Source organism: Dipodomys ordii, unplaced genomic scaffold, assembly GCF_000151885.1.
Source record: "Dipodomys ordii isolate 6190 unplaced genomic scaffold, Dord_2.0 Scaffold25, whole genome shotgun sequence".
Lineage (NCBI taxonomy): Eukaryota > Metazoa > Chordata > Mammalia > Rodentia > Heteromyidae > Dipodomys > Dipodomys ordii.
Window position 1 is genome coordinate 10,352,460 of NW_012267241.1, and position 20,743 is coordinate 10,373,202.

General features: G+C 35.2%; 1 protein-coding gene across 6 annotated transcripts in view; it reads left to right on the plus strand.

The window, feature by feature from the left end:
* Nol4 (nucleolar protein 4) overlaps positions 1-20,743 on the plus strand; it is a 275,830-nt gene that overhangs the window by 101,338 nt on the left and 153,749 nt on the right. For all 6 annotated transcript variants that reach the window (XM_013014852.1, XM_013014853.1, XM_013014854.1 and 3 more), the window contains one exon: positions 2-134. In XM_013014852.1, coding sequence (XP_012870306.1) covers positions 2-134 — 133 coding nt within the window. The remainder of the gene's footprint in view (position 1; positions 135-20,743) is intronic.

Here is a 20,743-nt window from a genome sequence, read left to right on the forward strand (position 1 = left end):
GGATGAAAGTTCAATAGAAAGTGATGAGTTTGACATGAGCGATTCAACACGGATGTCGGCTGTGAACTCTGACCTTAGCTCCAATCTTGAGGAGAGAATGCAAAGTCCTCAGACACTGCATGGCCAGCAAGACGGTAAGCCTTTCAGCTTAAACAGTAAATAAAGTAATTAAAACCAAAGAGTCCAGGTCTAACAAAACAACCTAACTTCTAACTTCACATCCATATTTTAAATGTGCATTGATATTTTTTTCTTTTGAGGACTCAGGTCATCCATTTTATTGCTTTTAAATTTAATTCGTATGTTCAAATCTAAACTGACTGTGTCTTATGACATTGAAATCCAAATGCATTCATGTTTTATTCCTCAATTAGAGGAATGCTAGAGGACTGTCGTTTGGGTTTCTGCGATATGATTTGTAGCTTTGGTTTCACAGGCCATTTTTTTTTTGACTGAAGAGTTTACATCTTACATCTGATTAAAACATTTGAGTGTTTTTCTTTTGGGTAAAGATCAAGGTGTGACAAAAATGGAGAAGATACTAAGTGATGATTTTTCCAGAGTGGTTTTGCTATATGAGCATATATTTTGCTACCAATCTTAGCTATTTTATTGAAAGTAAGGAAATGTGATGTCTTATTCTAAAGTCTTGATGACTTTTTTAGTCATCCACTGCACTTGTAGAAAAGAAGTACAGAGAAGAGACATGGTGGTCACAATTGATGGCCTGATGTTTGCAAAAGTCTTGGAAACTGTAGGCTTTTGCCATTTTAATTAACACATTAAGGGTAGAAATAATGTATCCTATCTGGATAATAGTGGCTAAAAAAGGAAGGCTATAATTAGAAGGAAACTAATTTATTATTCCTATAATTGATCTATTTGCATGATCTTTTGGACTGGTTTGTTTCATGCCTACATCTGCAGTTAGGGAAAAATAAACTTTGTTGATTTCTCTGATGTTTGTTATTAAGAATTGAGTGCTGTATTCCTAGATTTTAAATTTGCATTTTGTTTACATTACAAATGTTTAAGTTACTTTTGGGTTTAAATATTCAAAAATATAAGAAAATGAAGACTTTTTCTTTCTCATTTTAGTGTAAAAATGTCGATGTTTTATTGAATTGAGTTATGAGAAAAGAAGAGCATAATGATTATCAGTTCATATCTTACTTGGTGTTACATACAATAGCTAATGCAGTGGAAAAGGCATGTTTGGGAATATTACATATATATATATATATATATATATATATATATTTGCTAGCTGTGGATATTTGGCCTAGGACACAGCTGATATAATAAGAGTATATGTTGATTATGGAATAATTTCACATAGTACTCTTGGGCATTGTGCCTTGTCATATGTTATGGATGCAAGATACCAGTGTTCAAATACTTTAAAAAGAACAGAAATTTATCTTTCACCATTCTGGAGGTGGAAAGTCAAAGACCCGAGCACAGATCTGGTGAGGGCCTAGTCTACCTTACCAGCATGGCATGTTGTTACTACACTACAGGGGAGGGATGCTGTATCTCCACAAGAGGATGGAGAGCATTAGTAGTATTCATGAAGGTGGAGCCCCATCTGACTACACACCCCCACATCTTACCTTCCAGTGACACTGGAAGAGTTGTCCTGACCTTTTATTTCTTCATCCTCTTGGCACATCTCAGGTAACCAAACTTTCATCCTTTTCATATAGCTTTGGAAAGATTCACAGATTTCCCATAGCCAGTTCCTCAGTCAATCCTTAGTCTTTTATCTTCATCACTATTGAGAGTTAAAGAAACACTACCTTTCTTTCCAACTGGGCTTTCTTCTTCAGCTCTCTTGGTGGGTTCCTTATCCATAGTCTGTCCCATAAGCATTGGAAGGAGTTATTAACAATCTAATTACACTCAGTGCTTTGATCCCATCTTTTCATGATGCTTTCAGTACCATCTGAACCCAGATGAGTCACAAATTTCCCTGTCCCAGCCCTGGCCTCTATAAAAGGATGTCTGTGAGAGATTGTTTCCTTTTACCTATCTCCTGTTTGTTAACTTTTTGCAGCGGATTTAATACTTTATGAAACTGTCATTATTTTCTCACTTACTAGCATTGCCTCTTCTAGAATGGAAATATCATATTAAGTAATGAATCTTCTCATGCTTTTAATTTCACTTTCATTTGCTCCACTTCAGATGGTTCATAAATGCTCTGCTATTTAAACATTTAAAATGTAACTTTCCACCACAATTATATTTGTAAAGTACATTTCACATATGTCTGCTCCTCCTGATAAAGAGCATTCTCCTTGTGTAAGTCTTTGTATGTATGCAGTATATAAATCATTATTTTCCTGTGTATTCACATACACCTCACATATATTCATAGAATATTTTATCATTGTTTTACAAAAATTAGTGTCATGTTCTTTGCCTTGTTTTATTTATCTCAAAATACTTTTTTAAGCAGAGAGATGTATGCAAAGGTATGAAAAAAGTCAAATAAAAGCTATGAATCCCTCACATCAGACATAATCTAAAGTTCATCTCACTAATAGAAGAATTTTTCCTCTAAAACAACAAGAATTTATGGTAACAAAACATTTTAATGTATGTATGTCTTTGTAGGGAATTCTCATGGGATGTTTTGTTTTCTTGGGAGGATGGTTCATACTAATCTTTATTTGGTCAGGGGGAGGTAAGGACTTAGGATACAACAAATTTTCTTTGGGAAGACACGCTAAATATGATCCTGGTCTATAGAAATGTAGGCCAGGATTTCTCAGCTTTGGCACTATTGAATCCTAATGCTTTCTTGGAACTAGCCATACTTGTGCATTTCAGGAGGTTTACCAACTTCTTGGCATCCTTTTACTGCATCATAGTACCACTTTCCCTCACATCAGCTTTGACACATATAATGTCTGCAGCTATGGTAGGAACAAATGTAAGCTAGATATATATATGTATTATTACTTATTAATGCTTATTACTCTCAGGAAGTTGAAATCTGAGGATTAAACAAAGCAATTTTAAATTTTGGTCCAATTAGATTTTCTGCAAGGATGAAATTATGTTATTGGACTATCCAATATGGTAGTCATTGTACACTGTGGATATTAAGTGTTTGAATCATGGTGCTGATGAGCTATTATCATTTTAATATTGCAGAAATTTAATTGATGTTCATTTAAATTTCACTAACATATACCTGGTAGTTATTAGAGCAGATAATATAGATACAGAGCCTTGTTTTATTTTGACAGTTTTCTTCATCCACAAATCACAAGTGGATTTTGGTTTTGGAGGAATCATAGTAAAAACTTTTACCTTATTGCATGACTGAAATTAGAAGTTAAATGGAAATGTTCTCTTTTCTTTATTCACATAGAGTGAATAAGATGTTACTAAAAGAAATTGAATTCCACTATTAGGATATTCCCAATAATTATAAAATAGATTTGTAAATATTTTCTTGGACATCATATAAAATACAGATTAAAAACTCCACTTTTCAGTTTTCATTTCAATATTGTTAGGAAAGATTTACAACCTGTTCATCAGTTACCAAACATAAGTACACTGTGAATATTAGGAAAAGGGACAACAAGAAAAAATATCTTACACTGGTCTTGATGATTAAGGTCAGGAAGATACAATCCCAAATGAAGAAATGGTAATGAGACTAATATTTTGAGATTAATATATAATATTTAGTTTCTCTCGCTCAATTAAATTTTATATTGCACCTTAATTCAGTAAAAATATAAAGCACAAGTAATGTAGTCTTTGCTAAGGAAGCATTTGTTGTCATTCATAATAAAATTATTTTATTTTTTACTTTATTTAGTCTCATTCATATAAATTTTAAATAGGCCTCAAAGAATGCTTTACCTCAAACTAGTTAAGTCATATATCTGTACTTATTTTAGTAGATGTGTTCTTGGAAGTGTTGTGGGGCTTAAGCTTCTTATTATGAAAAAAAGCTTTGCTATGCAATGGTAATGACTCATGGAATTCTAAAGTGCATCCCCAGATCTAAAAGCCCCAAACAATCTTTATTCAAATTTTCACTCATTAGTAAACACCCCTCTTCTACCATCAATTTAAATGGATTAGAAAGAGAAATAGTCTCACTTAATTTTCTGCTTTTAGATTTCAGATCCTAAAACCAAATGTAATAAACTATATTCCCTTCTCTTATTTGCTTTCTTGTGATGTGTGCTTTCTAAAAAGAGCCCATGTATTTATTTGTTATCTGAGACTATTTATTAGAGGTATCTGTTAAAAAATGTTGCATTTAAAAACAGTATTTCAAATCACCATGTACATTAGACTTCATTTGATAGGAACACAATTTTCTACAAATCAATTTAATTGATTTTTCTGTGTTAATAGTGTTTTTGGTAAGGAAATATTTGTGCCTTATTACATTCAATTTCAGTATCAGCTAAAGATTTCTATATTTTTTAACCTACAGCTCATTGTATCTTTCACTTTTTTTTGCCATAAATATAAAAGTACTAAACTGCACTTCAGCTTCATCAGGTTTAAAAGTAAAAGACTGCAGTAGAAAATAATGTATGTTTCTTTGTAGATTTCATTTCCAGTGTTTTTGCTTATGACATCCTATAGCACAGTGCTCTTGGAAGAGCTTGATACGGGCTCTTGATTGGAATATGTGAACTGAATCAATGGAGTAACTTAGGGATTATTTTTTACTCTCTTTAAGTGCTTGTACAGAGGAATTTGTGTTCATAAGTGGCAGCTTATGAATACAATGTATCTTGAGCAATGTGACCCCTTTTTTTGCAGTGTTTGTAAAGAGGGCTATATTCTGAAATACACCACTATGTGACACTTGGTGACAGAGGGCACTCAGTAACACCTGAGATGGGATGTCAAGGACTCTACCACAGGATAAAGGTGTGAGAGCCAATGGTCTAGATGCTATTCTTCACAGTTGCATTCTGGAGTGTTCACAAGGCAGCAGTCGGAAGAGTAAGATCCGATCCTGAAGGTGCAGTTCATCTTCAAATGCTGCTTTGGCTGGCACCTTCTCAGTGACCTTCTAATGAGAGTTAACAGGCCAGGTCCTGTTCATTTGCTGTGTCCATAATTAATGCCAGTGGCCATGGATGGTGGTTGTTTAATAACGTTTGAAAGTGCCCCTCTAATGGTTTAAGAATTTTTCAGACTCTTCCATCATTGATATGAGCATTACAGCCTTCAAATAACTTAAGAACCCACATATTAACAAGATGCCTTTTTTACTGCAAAATATCCACAGGCAAGTTTGTCTTATATTTTAACAAAAGCTAAGTATAATGTGACTCCTGAATAAGATTGCATCTAACTTGGTTCAATAGGATACTTTTATGTAATTATGAAAGCTAAACCCACGGTAAAAGCAACCCCTAGTTACCATTTCATTTAGTAGGAAAATCTAATAAAAACATGTTTTAATAAAAAATTATGTAAAACAGCAGACTTAACAGGAAATTAAATTTAGTGGTTAATTTTTATGATAGTTTTAATTAGTAAAGCTATTAAGATGCTTTTTAGGCCTAGCACCAAGTTCCCCAGTGAAAATATGTTGTCTAGTATAAGTCATTTTCTTTGTTCTACAAGATTGTTTTCCTTTATTTGGAATTGTTTAGGGAATTTTACATATAGCAACTTTTGCTTAAAGAGGTTTTTCTTAAAATAAAAAACAAATGTAGTAAAAAGCTTACTTTCAAAGTAGAATTTGTTCTTAAAAATGTTCTGCTCTCAACTTTTAGTTATAATACTTTTTTGGATTTAAGCTATCTGCAAATGATAACTATCTGATAATTCATCAATTGATTTTTTCCTAATGCCAGATTAATTGACATGAGCTTATGAATCCATGTCGTTATAATGATGAAGCATTTGGAGTGCTCCGTGTATGTCAATTGCTGAGTAAATAATTATACCATAATTTATTGAAATGTAAAAAAAAGTTAGCTCTTACAAAGAAAACAGGTGACGATAAAGGAATATTGCTGTGGGTTGAAGTAAATTTTGGTTATCACATCCTTTTCTAATATTTGTGCTATGTGTGTGTGTGTGTGCGCGCGCTTGCTTATGTGTGTGTGCATAAGCAGTTAATCTTTCTATCTTGCTTTTAAGTAATAATTCTTTGTTTCCAAAGCAGACAAAAGAGCTAATTTGCTTAACTTCTCTAACATAAGTATGGCGCAAAGTTGCTTAGTTAAGTATTGATTTAAAATGCTATTACATTTATAGTCACTTTATTTAGAAGTTTGTTCTACTTTCCTCAAGGTAAAATTTTGCCTTTTGGCACTTGGCTTATATTGCATAAGTTATTTCTTTTCTATACAGGTGTGATTTTTTTAGGGACTTAGCTCATTTGGTTTTACATCCTTAATCTTGTCACATGTAAGAGGCCAATCTGATCTTAACTAGACATTGGTCTTCTAGAAAACATATAAATTTGTCTAGCATATTCTTAGAGCATTTACTCAGATCAGCAAAGGCTATCCAATTAATTTAGAATTCACATCTGGGTTAGTTAGTTACTTCGAGGTATTTTTCTTGAGCTTTATCATTATTTTATAATGATATTTACTAGTGATTGCATAGGTCTAGTGTTCAATGTTCCAGCACCTTCCAGAGATGGAATAATTCTGTTACAACCAAGGTACAAGTGAAAGACCTTTCATTCCTTGAAATTGAGTGTGTCTCTTAGTATGAAAATATATCTTCTGTGCATTTATTCAAATACTTGATGTCCCTTAATTTATCTACCTAGTTTTATTGTAGAATCGAAACCACTAGTTTTCCTATTTGAAAATCTTGAGCAACTATTTTTCTGATTTATTTTTCTTATTGGTAATATTACTTAAGCTATCATTTTTTAACAGCCACAAAACCCACCAAAATGCTGTGTTTGCTTATGTTTTCCTTGTGCTAGTATGGATCAGTGAGAATATTACTCTTTAAAAAATATAGCTTTAGACTGTAGGCAATTTAGTAAGTCAATAATTTTAGTGTTGAATAGACCTTGAAGGTGGTGTTCTATGACAGTTGTGCAAACCAATAAATCAACTACAACATGTAGTTAAGTTTCTCATAGAACACAAAAATCTATATTTATAGTTTTAGAGGAATCAGAGTTAGATTGTGGGTTAACCAAAGAAAGACCAGCTGGAGGGAATTGAAGAAGAGAATTGAAGTGATATTTTATTATGTTTATTATAAATTTGTAATGCAATTGTTTTTCTCCATCTCACTTTTCCACTTGTCTGTACATGCCTTTGGGGCAAGAAACAAAATATATCTTAGAGATCTATGCATATTCCCTTTAGAGCCAAGTGTGTTCAGCATAGAAGGCTATAAATATTTTCTGAATTGAAATAATGTTTTAAAATTTGTTCTCCTACTTTATTTGTGTACTAAAAGTACACACAATTCTCAGAATCAATTTTTCTCACCCAACTTTAGATATATATTGGGATCCTTATACCAAATATACCCAATAGCGATGGAGCAATAATGTAGTTGTGATATGATAATGTTATCTCAGTAAGAAGGCAACATAAACTCTCAGTATTCAACCTTGGATGGATAGATGTTTAAATACATGTGTAGGTACGTAGTTTGGGAAGGGGGGGAGACATTTCACTGTTCAATAATAATTGTCACATCCTTCAAGAGATATTCATGTTTATCCCGAGGTTCTGAAATACTGGTTGATTTCCTTCAACAACAGAGTCATTATATCTCTGGCAACTTTAAATGCCCATACATATTTCACAGTTTTGAGAGTTTATCATTTTGGCAGTTGTTCTCGATCAGCCCATCTCTTAGCACAATATTTATTTTACTTAACATCAATATTGCCTTAGCACAATCATGTCTTGGGGAACAGAGTCATAGCACGCTACAGAATGAACTCAGCACTGCTTGCTTAGCTCTCCATTCAAATCTTCAAGAAGGCAACCAAAGCAAACCATATTAATGTTTTAGGTATAGTGGAGTAAATGTACAAAATAGTTTTATGAGGTGCCCTAATCCTAGTCTTGGTGAGCAAATACTCTCTTCTCCAAAAGTATGTTAACAGTATCAGTATTAATATTAACTGAAATATCATGTGTACAATTTTTTTCGTGGCAGTGGAAAAAATATCTAAATTCTCCATCATCGAATATCAAATTATTTGAAAAGCTCTTTGTAGCAGAAAATGAGGACAAGTGGTGATAACACTTAAAATTTTTTGGATGGCTTAGTCTGTGCCAGGCACTGTTTGAAGAATTAGCTTTATAAGTGTTCCAAATAATGGTAGGCATATAGGTACTGTCACTATTTTCCTGGTACAGATAAAGAAATTGAGGCTAATGAATTAGTAGATTATCACCACAATTCACCAGTGGTTGGAATAGCCTGTCTGGTTCTCAAGCTCAAGGTGTAGAAATGTGAGTTCCCACCTACCACGCCCTAACTCTGTTAGCATTACATTTTTATTTTTAAGGAGATTTTTCTTTTTTTTAGGGTTTGAACTCAGTACATTGCATGTATGATATTTGACCTGTTGGACCTCCTACATGTATTTTTTTTCCTTTGGTTAATTTGTTCCAGGGACTCTGATTCTTCCACATAGCTAGAATTACAAGTGTGTCCCAGCAAACCTATTTCATTTGTTGAGATGTAGTCTTGCTAACTTTGTTGTGCCCTTGAACTATAATCCTCCCAATCTCTACCACCTCAGTAGCTGGGATTATAAATGCAAACTGTCAGTCCTGACCTGAATTTGAATTTGTTACATGCTATAATCAATGTTTCTTTACATGCTTTGTCCCATACAGACTTGATCATGCCTTCAAGATTTTTTTGTGTGTATGCCTGCTATGGAGCTTGAACTCAGGGCCTTGGTTCTGTCCCAGAGCTTTTATGCTCAGTGCTAGCCCTCTACAACTTGAGCCACATCTCCACTTCCACTTCTTTGGTTGTAAATTGGAGATAAGAGTGTCATTGGCTTTCCTGCCCAGGCTGGCTTCAAACAGCAATCCTTGGTCCTCAGCTTCTTGAGTATCTAGGTTTGTAGGAGTGAGCTACTGGTATCCATCATGAGTTTATAATAGGAACAATGAATTAATATTCTGATTAATATTTAGATACAGCCTCTGCTTTTAACTCTGTCTCTAATGACAACTTATATGTTTTCCCATACCTTTCTTTTCATGAATATGTCCTCTTTGTTTCTACCTCACAATGCAGACCATGCTATATTATTTTTAGCTGTTAAAAGCCATTGTCTCTAGCTTTCTGAGAAGGAGTAGCAAATTTAAGTTATGTTTATTTCAATAATATCTTTTGACAGTAATTGCTCTGTATTTAAAATTCCTGTTTCCTTTCATCTGTTAAACATGTAATTGGCTTTTGACAATTTCTTTTATTCCTCCCCATTCTTCTTTTGTATGAAAAGGACAATAAAGAATTGTGACTGGCTTCCTTCACTACATTCATTATTTTGAATCTTCTCATTTCATTTACTCTGCTTTATTCTAAAATAATGAGCGCAAGCTTTGGTAGGAGGTAGAAGAAAAATACTTTTCATTCATGATTATCTCTCATGCCAATGATGATCTTGCCTTATAAGTATTTTATAGCATTTCCACGTTACTTTGCATAAATTAGGATTGAATATATACTTTTGCTAGAGTACCACTTTTCTACATGAAAGTATACAGGATACTTAAATAATGCTCAAGTCGCATGTTTTTAAATGACAGACTTTAATTAACAACGAATACATTTAGCCACTAAATATATGTATAAAATGAATGCTGACATAACGTCTTGTACTCATTGTTGCAATGGGTCAATCTGTATCCCTATTTAAAGACTTTGTTTTTTTTTCCCTTCCCTTCCCCTTCCCAAATTATACCAACATCAAATACAGTGAAAGCAGGGGTTATACCATGGGGGAGGGACATATAAAGCAACAAAAAAAAATCACATGGTGCCTTATAAATATGTTAGAAACAATAGCAAGGAAGAAAAACAACTTGTGTACCTATCTTGGGGGTGGGGTGAGGGGATGTAGCTGAGGAGATGGGAGGGAAGGGATGGTAGGGGAAAAACAAAGGAGGAGGCAACAATGATGGATAAGAAATGTACTCATTACCTTGCTCATGTAACTGTAACCCCTTTGTGCAGTATTTTCACAATAAAAAACTTAAAATGAATGCTGATAAAATATGGAAAGTAGGATTATAGTGGAGATATTATAATTGAGATATTCAGCCCTACTTAAATGTAAGTAAACTTTTGAAGTAAAACACCAAAGTCCAAAAGAACATTTAATGTTATCCATTAGAATTCTTTATATTGTTGAATGGAACAAAACTGGACCACTGAGTATCAGTTAGTGCTTGTATGATTGTGACTTGGAGACTTTATACTCAGTGAATTAGAGAGTTTATAAAAGAATCAGTTGCCATTAAACAAAATTTTTGTGTAATGACTGATTGCTAGCGAATCTATAACTAGGCTAGCTTCTCCATTTACATATATGAATTAAAGACCAAAGTTTACCTTCTTAAAAGAAGCTAAAATGTAAATCTGGGAAATAATTTTTTTTTAATTTGCTGGTCACCTGGCCTGAACTCTGGGCCTGGGCGCTGTCCCTCAGCCCTTCAGCTCAAGGCTAACATTCTACCACTCTACCACTTCCGGCTTTTTCTGCTTATGTGGTGCTGAGGAATCGGACCCAGAGCCTCATGCATGCAAGGCAAGCACTCTACCACTGAGCCACCTTCCCAGCCCCTGGGAAATAAAATTTATCCTGCATATTTTGAAATATTTTGAAAAATAATTTTTGAACTGTAGTGGTGATAAAAAGTAATAACCATCATGCCATTTAACAATTAAGGTGGTGAGTTATACTCCATTTTTTTATTTCTGTATTTCATTTTCTTTCTTTCTTTTTTTTTTGGGGGGGGGGATCCGGTCGTGGGGCCTGAACTCTGGGCCTGGGTGCTGTCCCTCAGCTCTTCAGCTCAAGGCTAGCGCTCTACCACTTGAGCCACAGTGCCACTTCTGCCTTTTTTTTCTGCTTATGTGGTGCTGAAGAATTGAACCCAGGGCCTCATGCATGCAAGGCAAGTGCTCTACCACTGAGCCACCTTCCCAGCCCCCTGTATTTCATTTTCTTTACATAAAGTTATACTTTATCTTGTTACACAAGAGGTTAGGATGACTTTTTTATAGAATAGTTTCTGAATTGTTATTTACAGAATGATAGATGCAGATGTGATTGGGAACAGAGCAGCAGAGTGTTTAATAGGACTAAATGTTTCCATCCCCGATTTGTGTCATAGGTTATGTCCTGCTGTAGACTGTTTCTCAGAGGTTAATGAAGGAGCTTCCTAGTGACATTTAAGGGTAATATTAGCCTGCATAATATCTCAGAGTCCATGGTAGAAACCAATGCAACAACATCGTCATTCACAACAAATATTACTGACCTCCTACAGGTAACAGAGCAACATGAGTTGCTGAGGTTTTAGTGGTGTTCAAAACAGAAAAGGGACTTCCACTGTGAGAGCTATATATAATACAGTTGAGAGGCATTTGACCCCTTCACAACACTAGATACACAGTACTTACCTATTGTGAAGAAAGGGAGCCTAGGGAGAGTTTAACCCTGGCAGTGGTTTAACCAGGATAGAGGAGCTGAAGATGCCTCTTAGAGGAAATGACAGAAATCTAGAGGAGGGACAACAGTTTACAGGTGATGAAAGGTACAAAGAGTTCAACATTCAAACAACAGAGTGCACTTATAATCAATTAGAGTATAGTGGGTAGCATTTTGGTATTAAAGTAAGAATAGCTATCATACACACCACATCTTCAAACCAAATCCAAGGCTTTCCATATGAACTGTGCTCGCACTCAGTGTGACATAGAAAATTGCTTGTTTTTTTTAATGCTTATGTACTTATTTATAATTTAAAGCATAGAAAACCATAGGTTCCGCTTGCACGATCCAGACATAGAATAGAATGCTAAAACTTTAGATTTAAATAGTGAATAAAAGAGACCAATGCTTAGAAGTACAAATGAGTAAATAATGTTAAAGCAGAATGAATAATTGCATAACTTTTCTTTCCTCTTTCAAAAAACTTAGTAGTGCAGTCATAGTCGCCAAAATGCTTGGACAGATGAAGTAATTATTGAGAAAAGTCTAGTGGGATGAGTGGGAGAGTAGTCCCAACATACTGTCAGATACAAATGGAAGCTACATGGAGGTGGGTTTTATCCAAAATGGTACCTGAACAATTCAGTGCTGAGAGTGTGAGGTATTCAGAAACAAAGGCTAAAGGAAAATCTCAGATATGTTGCTGGCATAGGGTGGAATAGCAGAGAAATGTAGATCAGAGATCTGGTGATCTGGCAGAGTCTATGTGGCTGGGTTGAGTCTGCCTGCTTCCAGGAAACTTTCAAAGTTGTGAGGTCATCAGTACATTCAACAGGAGAGTGAAAGAGAATGAACTAATCTAGTTTCTCCCCCCGCCCCGCCTCCCTTTTTGGCCAGGCTTCACAAAATTTTATGACATTGGGTCTTCTAGCAAATGGGAATTGAAGAGTAGTGATGGATAGAATCTGACAAAAAAGATTAAGTCTTAGCTGGAAATCACTGCAAATCCTAAGTTTCCCTTCTGCATTTGCAGTGGTAGTAAAATTTCACTTCAATGGTAAAGAAACTGCCTCTTTTTCTGTACACTGAAGTTGATGGAAAGCATATATTAATAATAAAGATGATCAAATTTGAAGCAGAGGTCAGTTATGACCATGCCTTGAGCTTCACTTGAATCTTCGCTCCTTTTGGCTGATTATCTTAATCCAATGTCTTTCATTTTTTGGATACCTTTTAGGAAATTGAACATTGTATCTATTATGATTTTGAAACTATGTTTTCCCCCTGTTCTTGTGTTGAAATCTGGATCCTAAACCTTTGTGTTCCAGGCTAGAGATCTATCATTTGAGTCACAGCTCCAATTCCTGCTTTTTTGGTGCTTAATTTTAGGTAACAGTCTCATGGCTCAGATCTTAGCCTCCTGCATAGTTAGGATTACAGACATGAGCCACTGGTACTCATCTTACACAATTATGGAAAAATCCTTCTCCTGATCACAAAAGATTTTTTTTATTATTTTTGCTTGCATTGGTGATTGAATTTCAACTTGAGCCACTCCTACAATCCTTTTTTGTGATAGTTATTTTTGAGGAAGGATCTTGCTCTGTGTGGTCAGCCTGGGTTCTAACTTTCTTACTTGTGTTTCGTCTTGTTACTGGGGATGACAGGCACATGGCAGTGAGATGGAGTCTCATGACCTTTATTGTCTAGATTGGCTTCACATCTTGATCCCTCATTTCTGTCTTCCAGGTAGTTAGGATTACAGGCTTGAGCCAATGCCACATCTGAAAACAAATGTTTTAAAATTTATGTTTGCTATAAGTTTTGCTCTCATATGTGTATAGTTGCATTATTGTTTTCATACTGACTTGTCACTGTACAGTCACACATTATCAACAGAAAAATACACCATTTTGTGCACAGCATGGAATATACTTATGTGAATTAAGATTGCCATGTTGTCCTGTATGTCACAGAATCTTAAGGACAGTATAAAATACTCTGTCATTGGGTGAAAAGTTTTATGGACAAATAAAACGTGTTGCATTGAACAGGACTTACTGAGTGATTTTGTGTTTTTATTCACTTGTATTTTAAAAATGAGTGGCTTTCGGGTGGCAAATGAACACATCATTTTTTTAATGGGACATAATTGAACTGTAAAAGTGGTAGCATTGAGGGCATGTGTCAGGTGCCACAAATCACATTTTATTGTCTAGTTTCATTTCAGGACTGATGCTGCTTGAAGATATTCTTTGCATTTTGACAACTGTCAAAGAACAACAAAGGACAAAAGGGATTCTCAGGCAGTTGAATTTAAGAGAGGAAAATTAACTTCACTTGAGACATTTTCCTTTTAATGAGATTCTAATTTCTATGCACTCATGAATTTCTGTGATCTGATTCATTTTGAGATAGGACTGTGACCATCATTCTCAAAATCAATGATTGCTTCTTTCTACTGTGAAAGTAAATAGAGATGTTGGCTCCCTACTTCTCCTCCCATATTTCCATACGGACAAAACCATCTTCATGTCAAGAAAACCCCAACTTATTTCAATTCATGTGAAATGAAAGAGAATAAAAATGGAAATCTATAGTCTTAAAGTATATGAAGACATTTTAATATAAATACATTATTTTTATCTGATTGTGGTCAATTTACCTAGGGAGCTAGTTGTATTTTTTGTGATCTTGTAGTACTCATATTTATAACTATTTGTATTGTGGCTATCAGAAGTCAAATTGTGGAACACTATACTGAGATAGACAGTAAGAGAAGCTAGTAAATTCATCATTTACTCAGATAACCACTAGAGGTCCACTGATAACAAATTTCTGCCAGCATCTTTCCTTTGTACACATACTTTAAATTAACTAGTTCATATAGGTGGGAGTATATCTTTTCTTTATTGCATGCATCTTTAATTCCATCTAAATTTTTAGGCTTAAAATTAAATTAAATGTTTGGTTTTTTCTTAATATATATTTTATTGTAAAGATACTGTATAGAGGGTTTACAGTTACATGAGCAAGGTAGCATTACTACACCCTCCTTTGTTTTTCCCCTACCATCCCTTCCCCTCCCCTCTCCCCTCCCCCCTGCAAAGTTGAAAAGTACGTTTTCAGCATACTGTCTTGTACATCTCATTATTACAATGGGTCATCATGTATCCTTAGTTTAGCATTTTGTTATTTCCCTTCCCCTTCCAAAATTAGAAAAATGTATATACAAGATGCAGGACACTGGAATCAAATACAGTGACATCAGGGGTTGTACCATGGGGGAAGAACATACAAAGAAACAAAAATAAATCACATAATACACTATAAGTACTATCTTGGGGTTCATTTCGTTTAGCATCAGGTTATATGGTCATATGTACATAGTAGCTTTTGACCTCTTCTGCTTGTCCTAGTCATATACTAGTTATTGCAGATAAGGAAAACCAGGGACCTATGTTTCTTTGTGTATAGATTTAAGGATATATGGTAGTCATTTTTCCCTTTCGGGATTAAAATGGCATAGGGAATATATTTACATTTTTTGAACTTTTATACATTGGAATGATTATAGTAAGTTCCTATGAATACAAAATGGGGAATATACTTGAGTTCTATTTAGTTTTTTAACGCTGGGGAAATCAGTGATAAGTGTAGATCACAGAATGTATATCATGATTGACTTATATTGCTTATAAGTCAATTGCTTATATTGTGGAATATATAAAAACTCCACAGATAATGTGTATGCCTTTCATCTAATATGATGCATGCTACGGTATATTTGTTGGGAAATTGAGATTGTCAAAGAGCAGTTTTCAAGGCAATAATCACTGAGAAACAAAAGTTGGATATTTCGTATCTTGACATGCATGCTAACCTACCAGGGTAAAATATGTTATAGTTTCTCACCCTTAAATAACAGTTCCATTTATGATTGATTAGATGTCAGATTTGGCAATTATTTCTGACAGCATATCACATGAACTCCTGAAAGAAGAGAGGATATAGTTCCCAAGATTTTATGATATCTTGATAGATGTGGAAGATGGCAAAGAGCTTCGGCTCTGGGATTCTAGCTAGTCTCACACATAGAGGTATGATCATATTGACATTTGCTCATGATGTTAATGCCTACCTTTTGCTGCACTCTTCATTTTATCTGTTTCTTTCACTGCTTTATTAAAAATTAAATAATGTGAAAAGGCAGAAACATGTATAATAGTTAGCTGAATGGTCCCTGCTTCAATTTTTTTGGACTCATTTGATCCTTCAAGAATGTGTATCCTGAACCAATGAAAGTAAAACTTTTATGTTTTATGTGATTGCATTCTAATAGTTCATACTGGATTTCATATGATGATTATTATGCCTTGTAATTATTATGTCTTTACAAACACTAGGTACACCAATCATTTAGTCATCAGTCCTTGTGTGGAAAGGATAAAGAGATGCCAGTTTTAAACAACATAATGGAATTCTTTCCTATACTTTAGTGTCAGAATTATAATGAGCTCTGTAAAACTGCTAAAACTGTATTGCTTTTAGGTAAAATAATTTCACTTTGGGAGAAAATAATTTATCCTTACGATATATAAGAACACAGTACTAGTATAAATAATATATGCATATATCATGTAATAAACAACATATATTATCTGGAAGCAATAGTGTTTATGTTATTGCTTTACATTAATGTTAATAAGGGAATATATAAACATTTTTCAATTGGGAGAGAAATTCCTTATGATTGACCAAATTGACAGATACGAAAACTCGGGCTTGAAATGTCAGACCTGAATTATGTCTACATTGTTAATACTTAAGCAAAAGTCTCAGCTTGCTTTAATTTAACTCTTTCTTTTTCCTTTCACACAAATTTTACTGTCAATATAAGATTGGCAAATTTTGCTTAAATTATCTTATATATTTTACCCTACACATATATTTTAGGGGTGAGTCAAAGCGCTAATGGGAGGCAAAAATATAAAATTAGATAGATAGATAGATAGGTAGATAGATAGATAGATTCTAACCTATTTATTGAGTAGTAGGATAGTAAAGACTCTTTAGTTTATTTTTGTGATGCAAAATATTTGTTCAATACTGATACCTATAAAAGTATATACTAAGCTGGGTGCCAGTGACTCACACCTGTAATCCTAGCTACTCAGGAGACTGAGATCTGAGGACTTCAGTTCGAAGCCAGCCTAGGCAGGAAAATCTGTGAGCCTTTTATCTCCAACAAACTCCTCACAAAAAGCCGGAAGTGGTGTTGTGGCTTAAGGGGTAGAGCATTAGCCTTGAGTAAAAAAAAAACCCAGGGACAGTGCTCAGGCCCTGAGTTCAAGCCCCAGGACCAGGCCCCTCCCCCCAAAAAAGACATGTATTCCAGTCAGATTTCTATGACTATAATAAAATACAGGGAGAAAAATAGCTTATAAGAGAAAAAAGGATTATTCAGCTCCAAGTTTTCATCATATTCTTTGATCTCGCATACCCATTGCTTTGGGCATCTAATCACTGTGCCAGGTAAAGGTGAGGGGCATATCCTGGAGCATGCCTCCCTCCTGTCTGGAGAAGTAGAGATAGAGCGCTGGCCAGGGGCCGGTCACCCTCCTGAGACACCTCCCCCCTGACCAAAGTACATATATCCCAGTTAAGCCCATTATCCTAACGTTTTTACCCCCTCCAAATAGCACCATCCCAGAGACCAAGTCTTTGACATTTTCGCCAAACACTTAAGACAACACATAGAGCATTTGCTGTATGCTCTTACTCTTTTTCCTGAGCAATGGAAATGGCTTCTGGCAATGCCTTGATTGCTGTCTTTTCAGCTGCATTTCCCATCAATTTATCATTCCTTTTGGGTCAAGGAAGGGTGATGTCCTTTCTCTACTCACTTCATTTGGGTCCACTTCTTCATTTGCCTATGTCTTACCCAGGAATGTATAGAGGAACAAGCGAGAGGAAAAATGTATGAAAGACAAATAAATCTGACTCGTTCATTCAGAAGCAAGCATTCAAAATTAACAGAGAAAGCAAGGTAGCATCACTAAATAACTTATCATCTTAATTCTATAGTATAAAATTGATTGAGGGATGATTGATAATTTACATGACAAATTTAATATCTAAACAGTTCTGTAAGCTAATCTTTTTGACTTGCAATTTACATTCTCTTGAAATATTTAAATCATTTCATTCTGGATGTACTGAATTTTTTACGTGAATATGCAGTATTCTTGCTATTAATGTCCTTGTGAATTCCTTCTATGACAATATAATAATGACATATTTTCCATCCACCTGCCTATTTTAATTTTCATATATAAAATTGTGCTAGATATTTGAGGAAAATTGAATTTATTGTTTCTATTTGTGGAAAACCAGATGATAACCTCCTTTCAAACTGTGCATAGGCAACCAGATTAAACCTGTCTCTTAGGAATTTCAAAAAAATTAAAATGAGCAATGGAATGGGAATGGCAGGTATTTCTCCTGTAGCATATTTATGAAGAAGAGTCAAGCTTCACACCTCTAGCTAATTTATGAAGTTCTAGCAGAGTGGTAGGATTCTTGCCTTCTGGAAGGCTCTGCTTCTCTAAGTTCTCCTTCAGGTGAGGCTTCTATATTTACCTCATTTCAAGGGTCTATCATAGATAGGGATAAACTTACACAGTTCTCAGAAGTGTTCAATAAGTATTCTTTATTATCTTCAGAATTCCTAGCCCCTCTTTTTTAGGCGTTTCAATTGAAATTTCTTGTGTATTATTGGTATTATAATCTTGTGTATTATTGGTATTATAATCTTTTTCTTTTTTGGTCAGTTGTGGGTCTTGAACTCTGGGCCTGGGTGCTGTCCCTCTGCTCTTCAGCTCAAGGCTAGCAAACTACCACTTGAGCTACAGTGCCACTTCTGGTTTTCTGCATGGTTTATTGGAGATAAGAGTCTCATAGACTTTCCTGCTCAGTCTGGCCTTGAACCACAATCCTCAGATCTCAGCCTCCTGAGTAGCTAGGATTACAGGTGTGAGCCACCTGAGCCTGGTTAGCAGTCTGATATTATCATTTCTTATTTCAGTTTTTCGTATTTTTCCTTTAGCCATTTTCCTTATTTAGTTTTATCTTTATTGCCCTTTTTAAATCTTTATCCTTATGCTGGTAAACTTAATGTCATTTTGGTGTGTGTGTCATTATAAATATCACACTATTATTTTTCAGATATTGAAGAAATGTTTCTACAAATATTAAAAGAGGGAATCAATATGTAATATTCATTGCTTACTGACTGCTTAGTTTGTCTAAATACAGAAAGAAATACCAGTACAGAGGTTATGATCCCTTTACAATGTGAATGTATAATGTTATGATCCCTGTACAATATGAATGTATAATGTTCTGGTAAAATACTCTGCAACATAGAAAAAAAACAAGAGATAATCTGGTAAAAATGGCTATTCTTTCTTGACCTTTATGCATGGTTTTAGGAGCGAATACTTTTGTAGTTTTGTTTAGGACTGCAGCAAAATGCTCATCCTCCTTAGGCCAACATTATAATAACTCAGTAATGTGATTCATGATTACATGATACATAAGTGTTAGGTTTTTAAAAAGAGGTAGCCGAGTAAGAACTGCACCACGCACGTGGTATTCAGGTACGGGGTAGGTTTATTCAGTAGACCTGCTGGGACCAGGCAAGGTTGGCACTCCAGGAGGCTGGCAAAAGAAAAGGAGCTTCTGGCCCCGGATTAGGCCTTATATAGGGTAGAGGGGTGGGGAAGGGTGTGTCCAGGTAAAGGGAAGTGGGATCAGGTGGGAGAAAGGTGTGGCCACATCAGGTTAAGATGTGACCTCAGGGGATGCGGATGTGACCTCTTCCCGGTGTCCCAGTTGCCTAGGTAACGCAGGGACTGGGCAAAGTCTGTTCGCCCTCTAGGAATGGACCTTATAATAAGCATGATCACAAACATGCTTAGAACACCCATTGAACTTCCGTGATTTCCTGGACAGTATCTCTCTTTTTTCTTAATAAGTTTTTTATTGTGAGAATACTGTACAGAGGAGGGGTTTACAGTTACATGAGCAAGGTAATGAGTACATTTTTTATCAAGCATTGTTGTCTCCTCCTTTGTTTTCCCCTACCATCCCTTCCCTCCCACCTCCACAACTACACTCTCCCTCCCCACCTAAATTGTAAAGTTGGTTTTTCAACAGCGGCTTGCACATCTCATTGTTGCAATGGGTCAACCTGTATTTATTTCCAATTTGTTTTTACCCTCCCCCCCCCACAAATTATACCAACATCGAATAAAGTGAAAATAGGGGTTATACCATGGGGGAGGGGTATACAAAGCAACAAAAAAAAGCACATGGTACCTTATAAATATGTTAGAAGCAATAGCAAGAAAGAAAAAAACACTTGTGTCCTTATCTTGGGGTTCATTTTGCTTAACATCATCTTATCTGATCTTTTCTGCTTGACTCAGACATATACAAGTTATTGCAAATAAGGGAAACCATGGGACCTATGTTTCTTTGGGCCTGGCTTACTTCACTTAATATAATTTTTTTCCAAATCTTTCCATTTCCTAACAAATGTGCAATGCCATTTTTTCCGATGGAGGCATAGAATTCCATTGTGTATATATATCACATTTTCTTGGTCCATTCATCTACTGAGGGGCATCTGGGTTGGTTCCATATCTTAGCTATGGTAAATAATGCTGCAAGAAACATAGTTGTGCTGGTAGCTTTAGTATGGTCTTGTTTGTGATCATTTGGGTAAATGCCCAAAAGTGGGACTACCTGGTCATAGGGGAGTTCTGTGGAATCTTTTGAGGAACCTCCATACTGCTTTCCAAAGTGGTTGAACAAGTTTACACTCCCACCAACAATGCAGTCGGGTTCCCTTCTGAACACATCCCCTCCAGCATCTGTTGTTATTAGAGTTCTTGATTTTTGCCATTCTAACTGGGGTGAGATGGTATCTCAATGTTGTTTTGATTTGTGTTTCTTTTATGGCTAGAGAGGTTGAGCATTTCTTCATGTGTCTATTGGCCA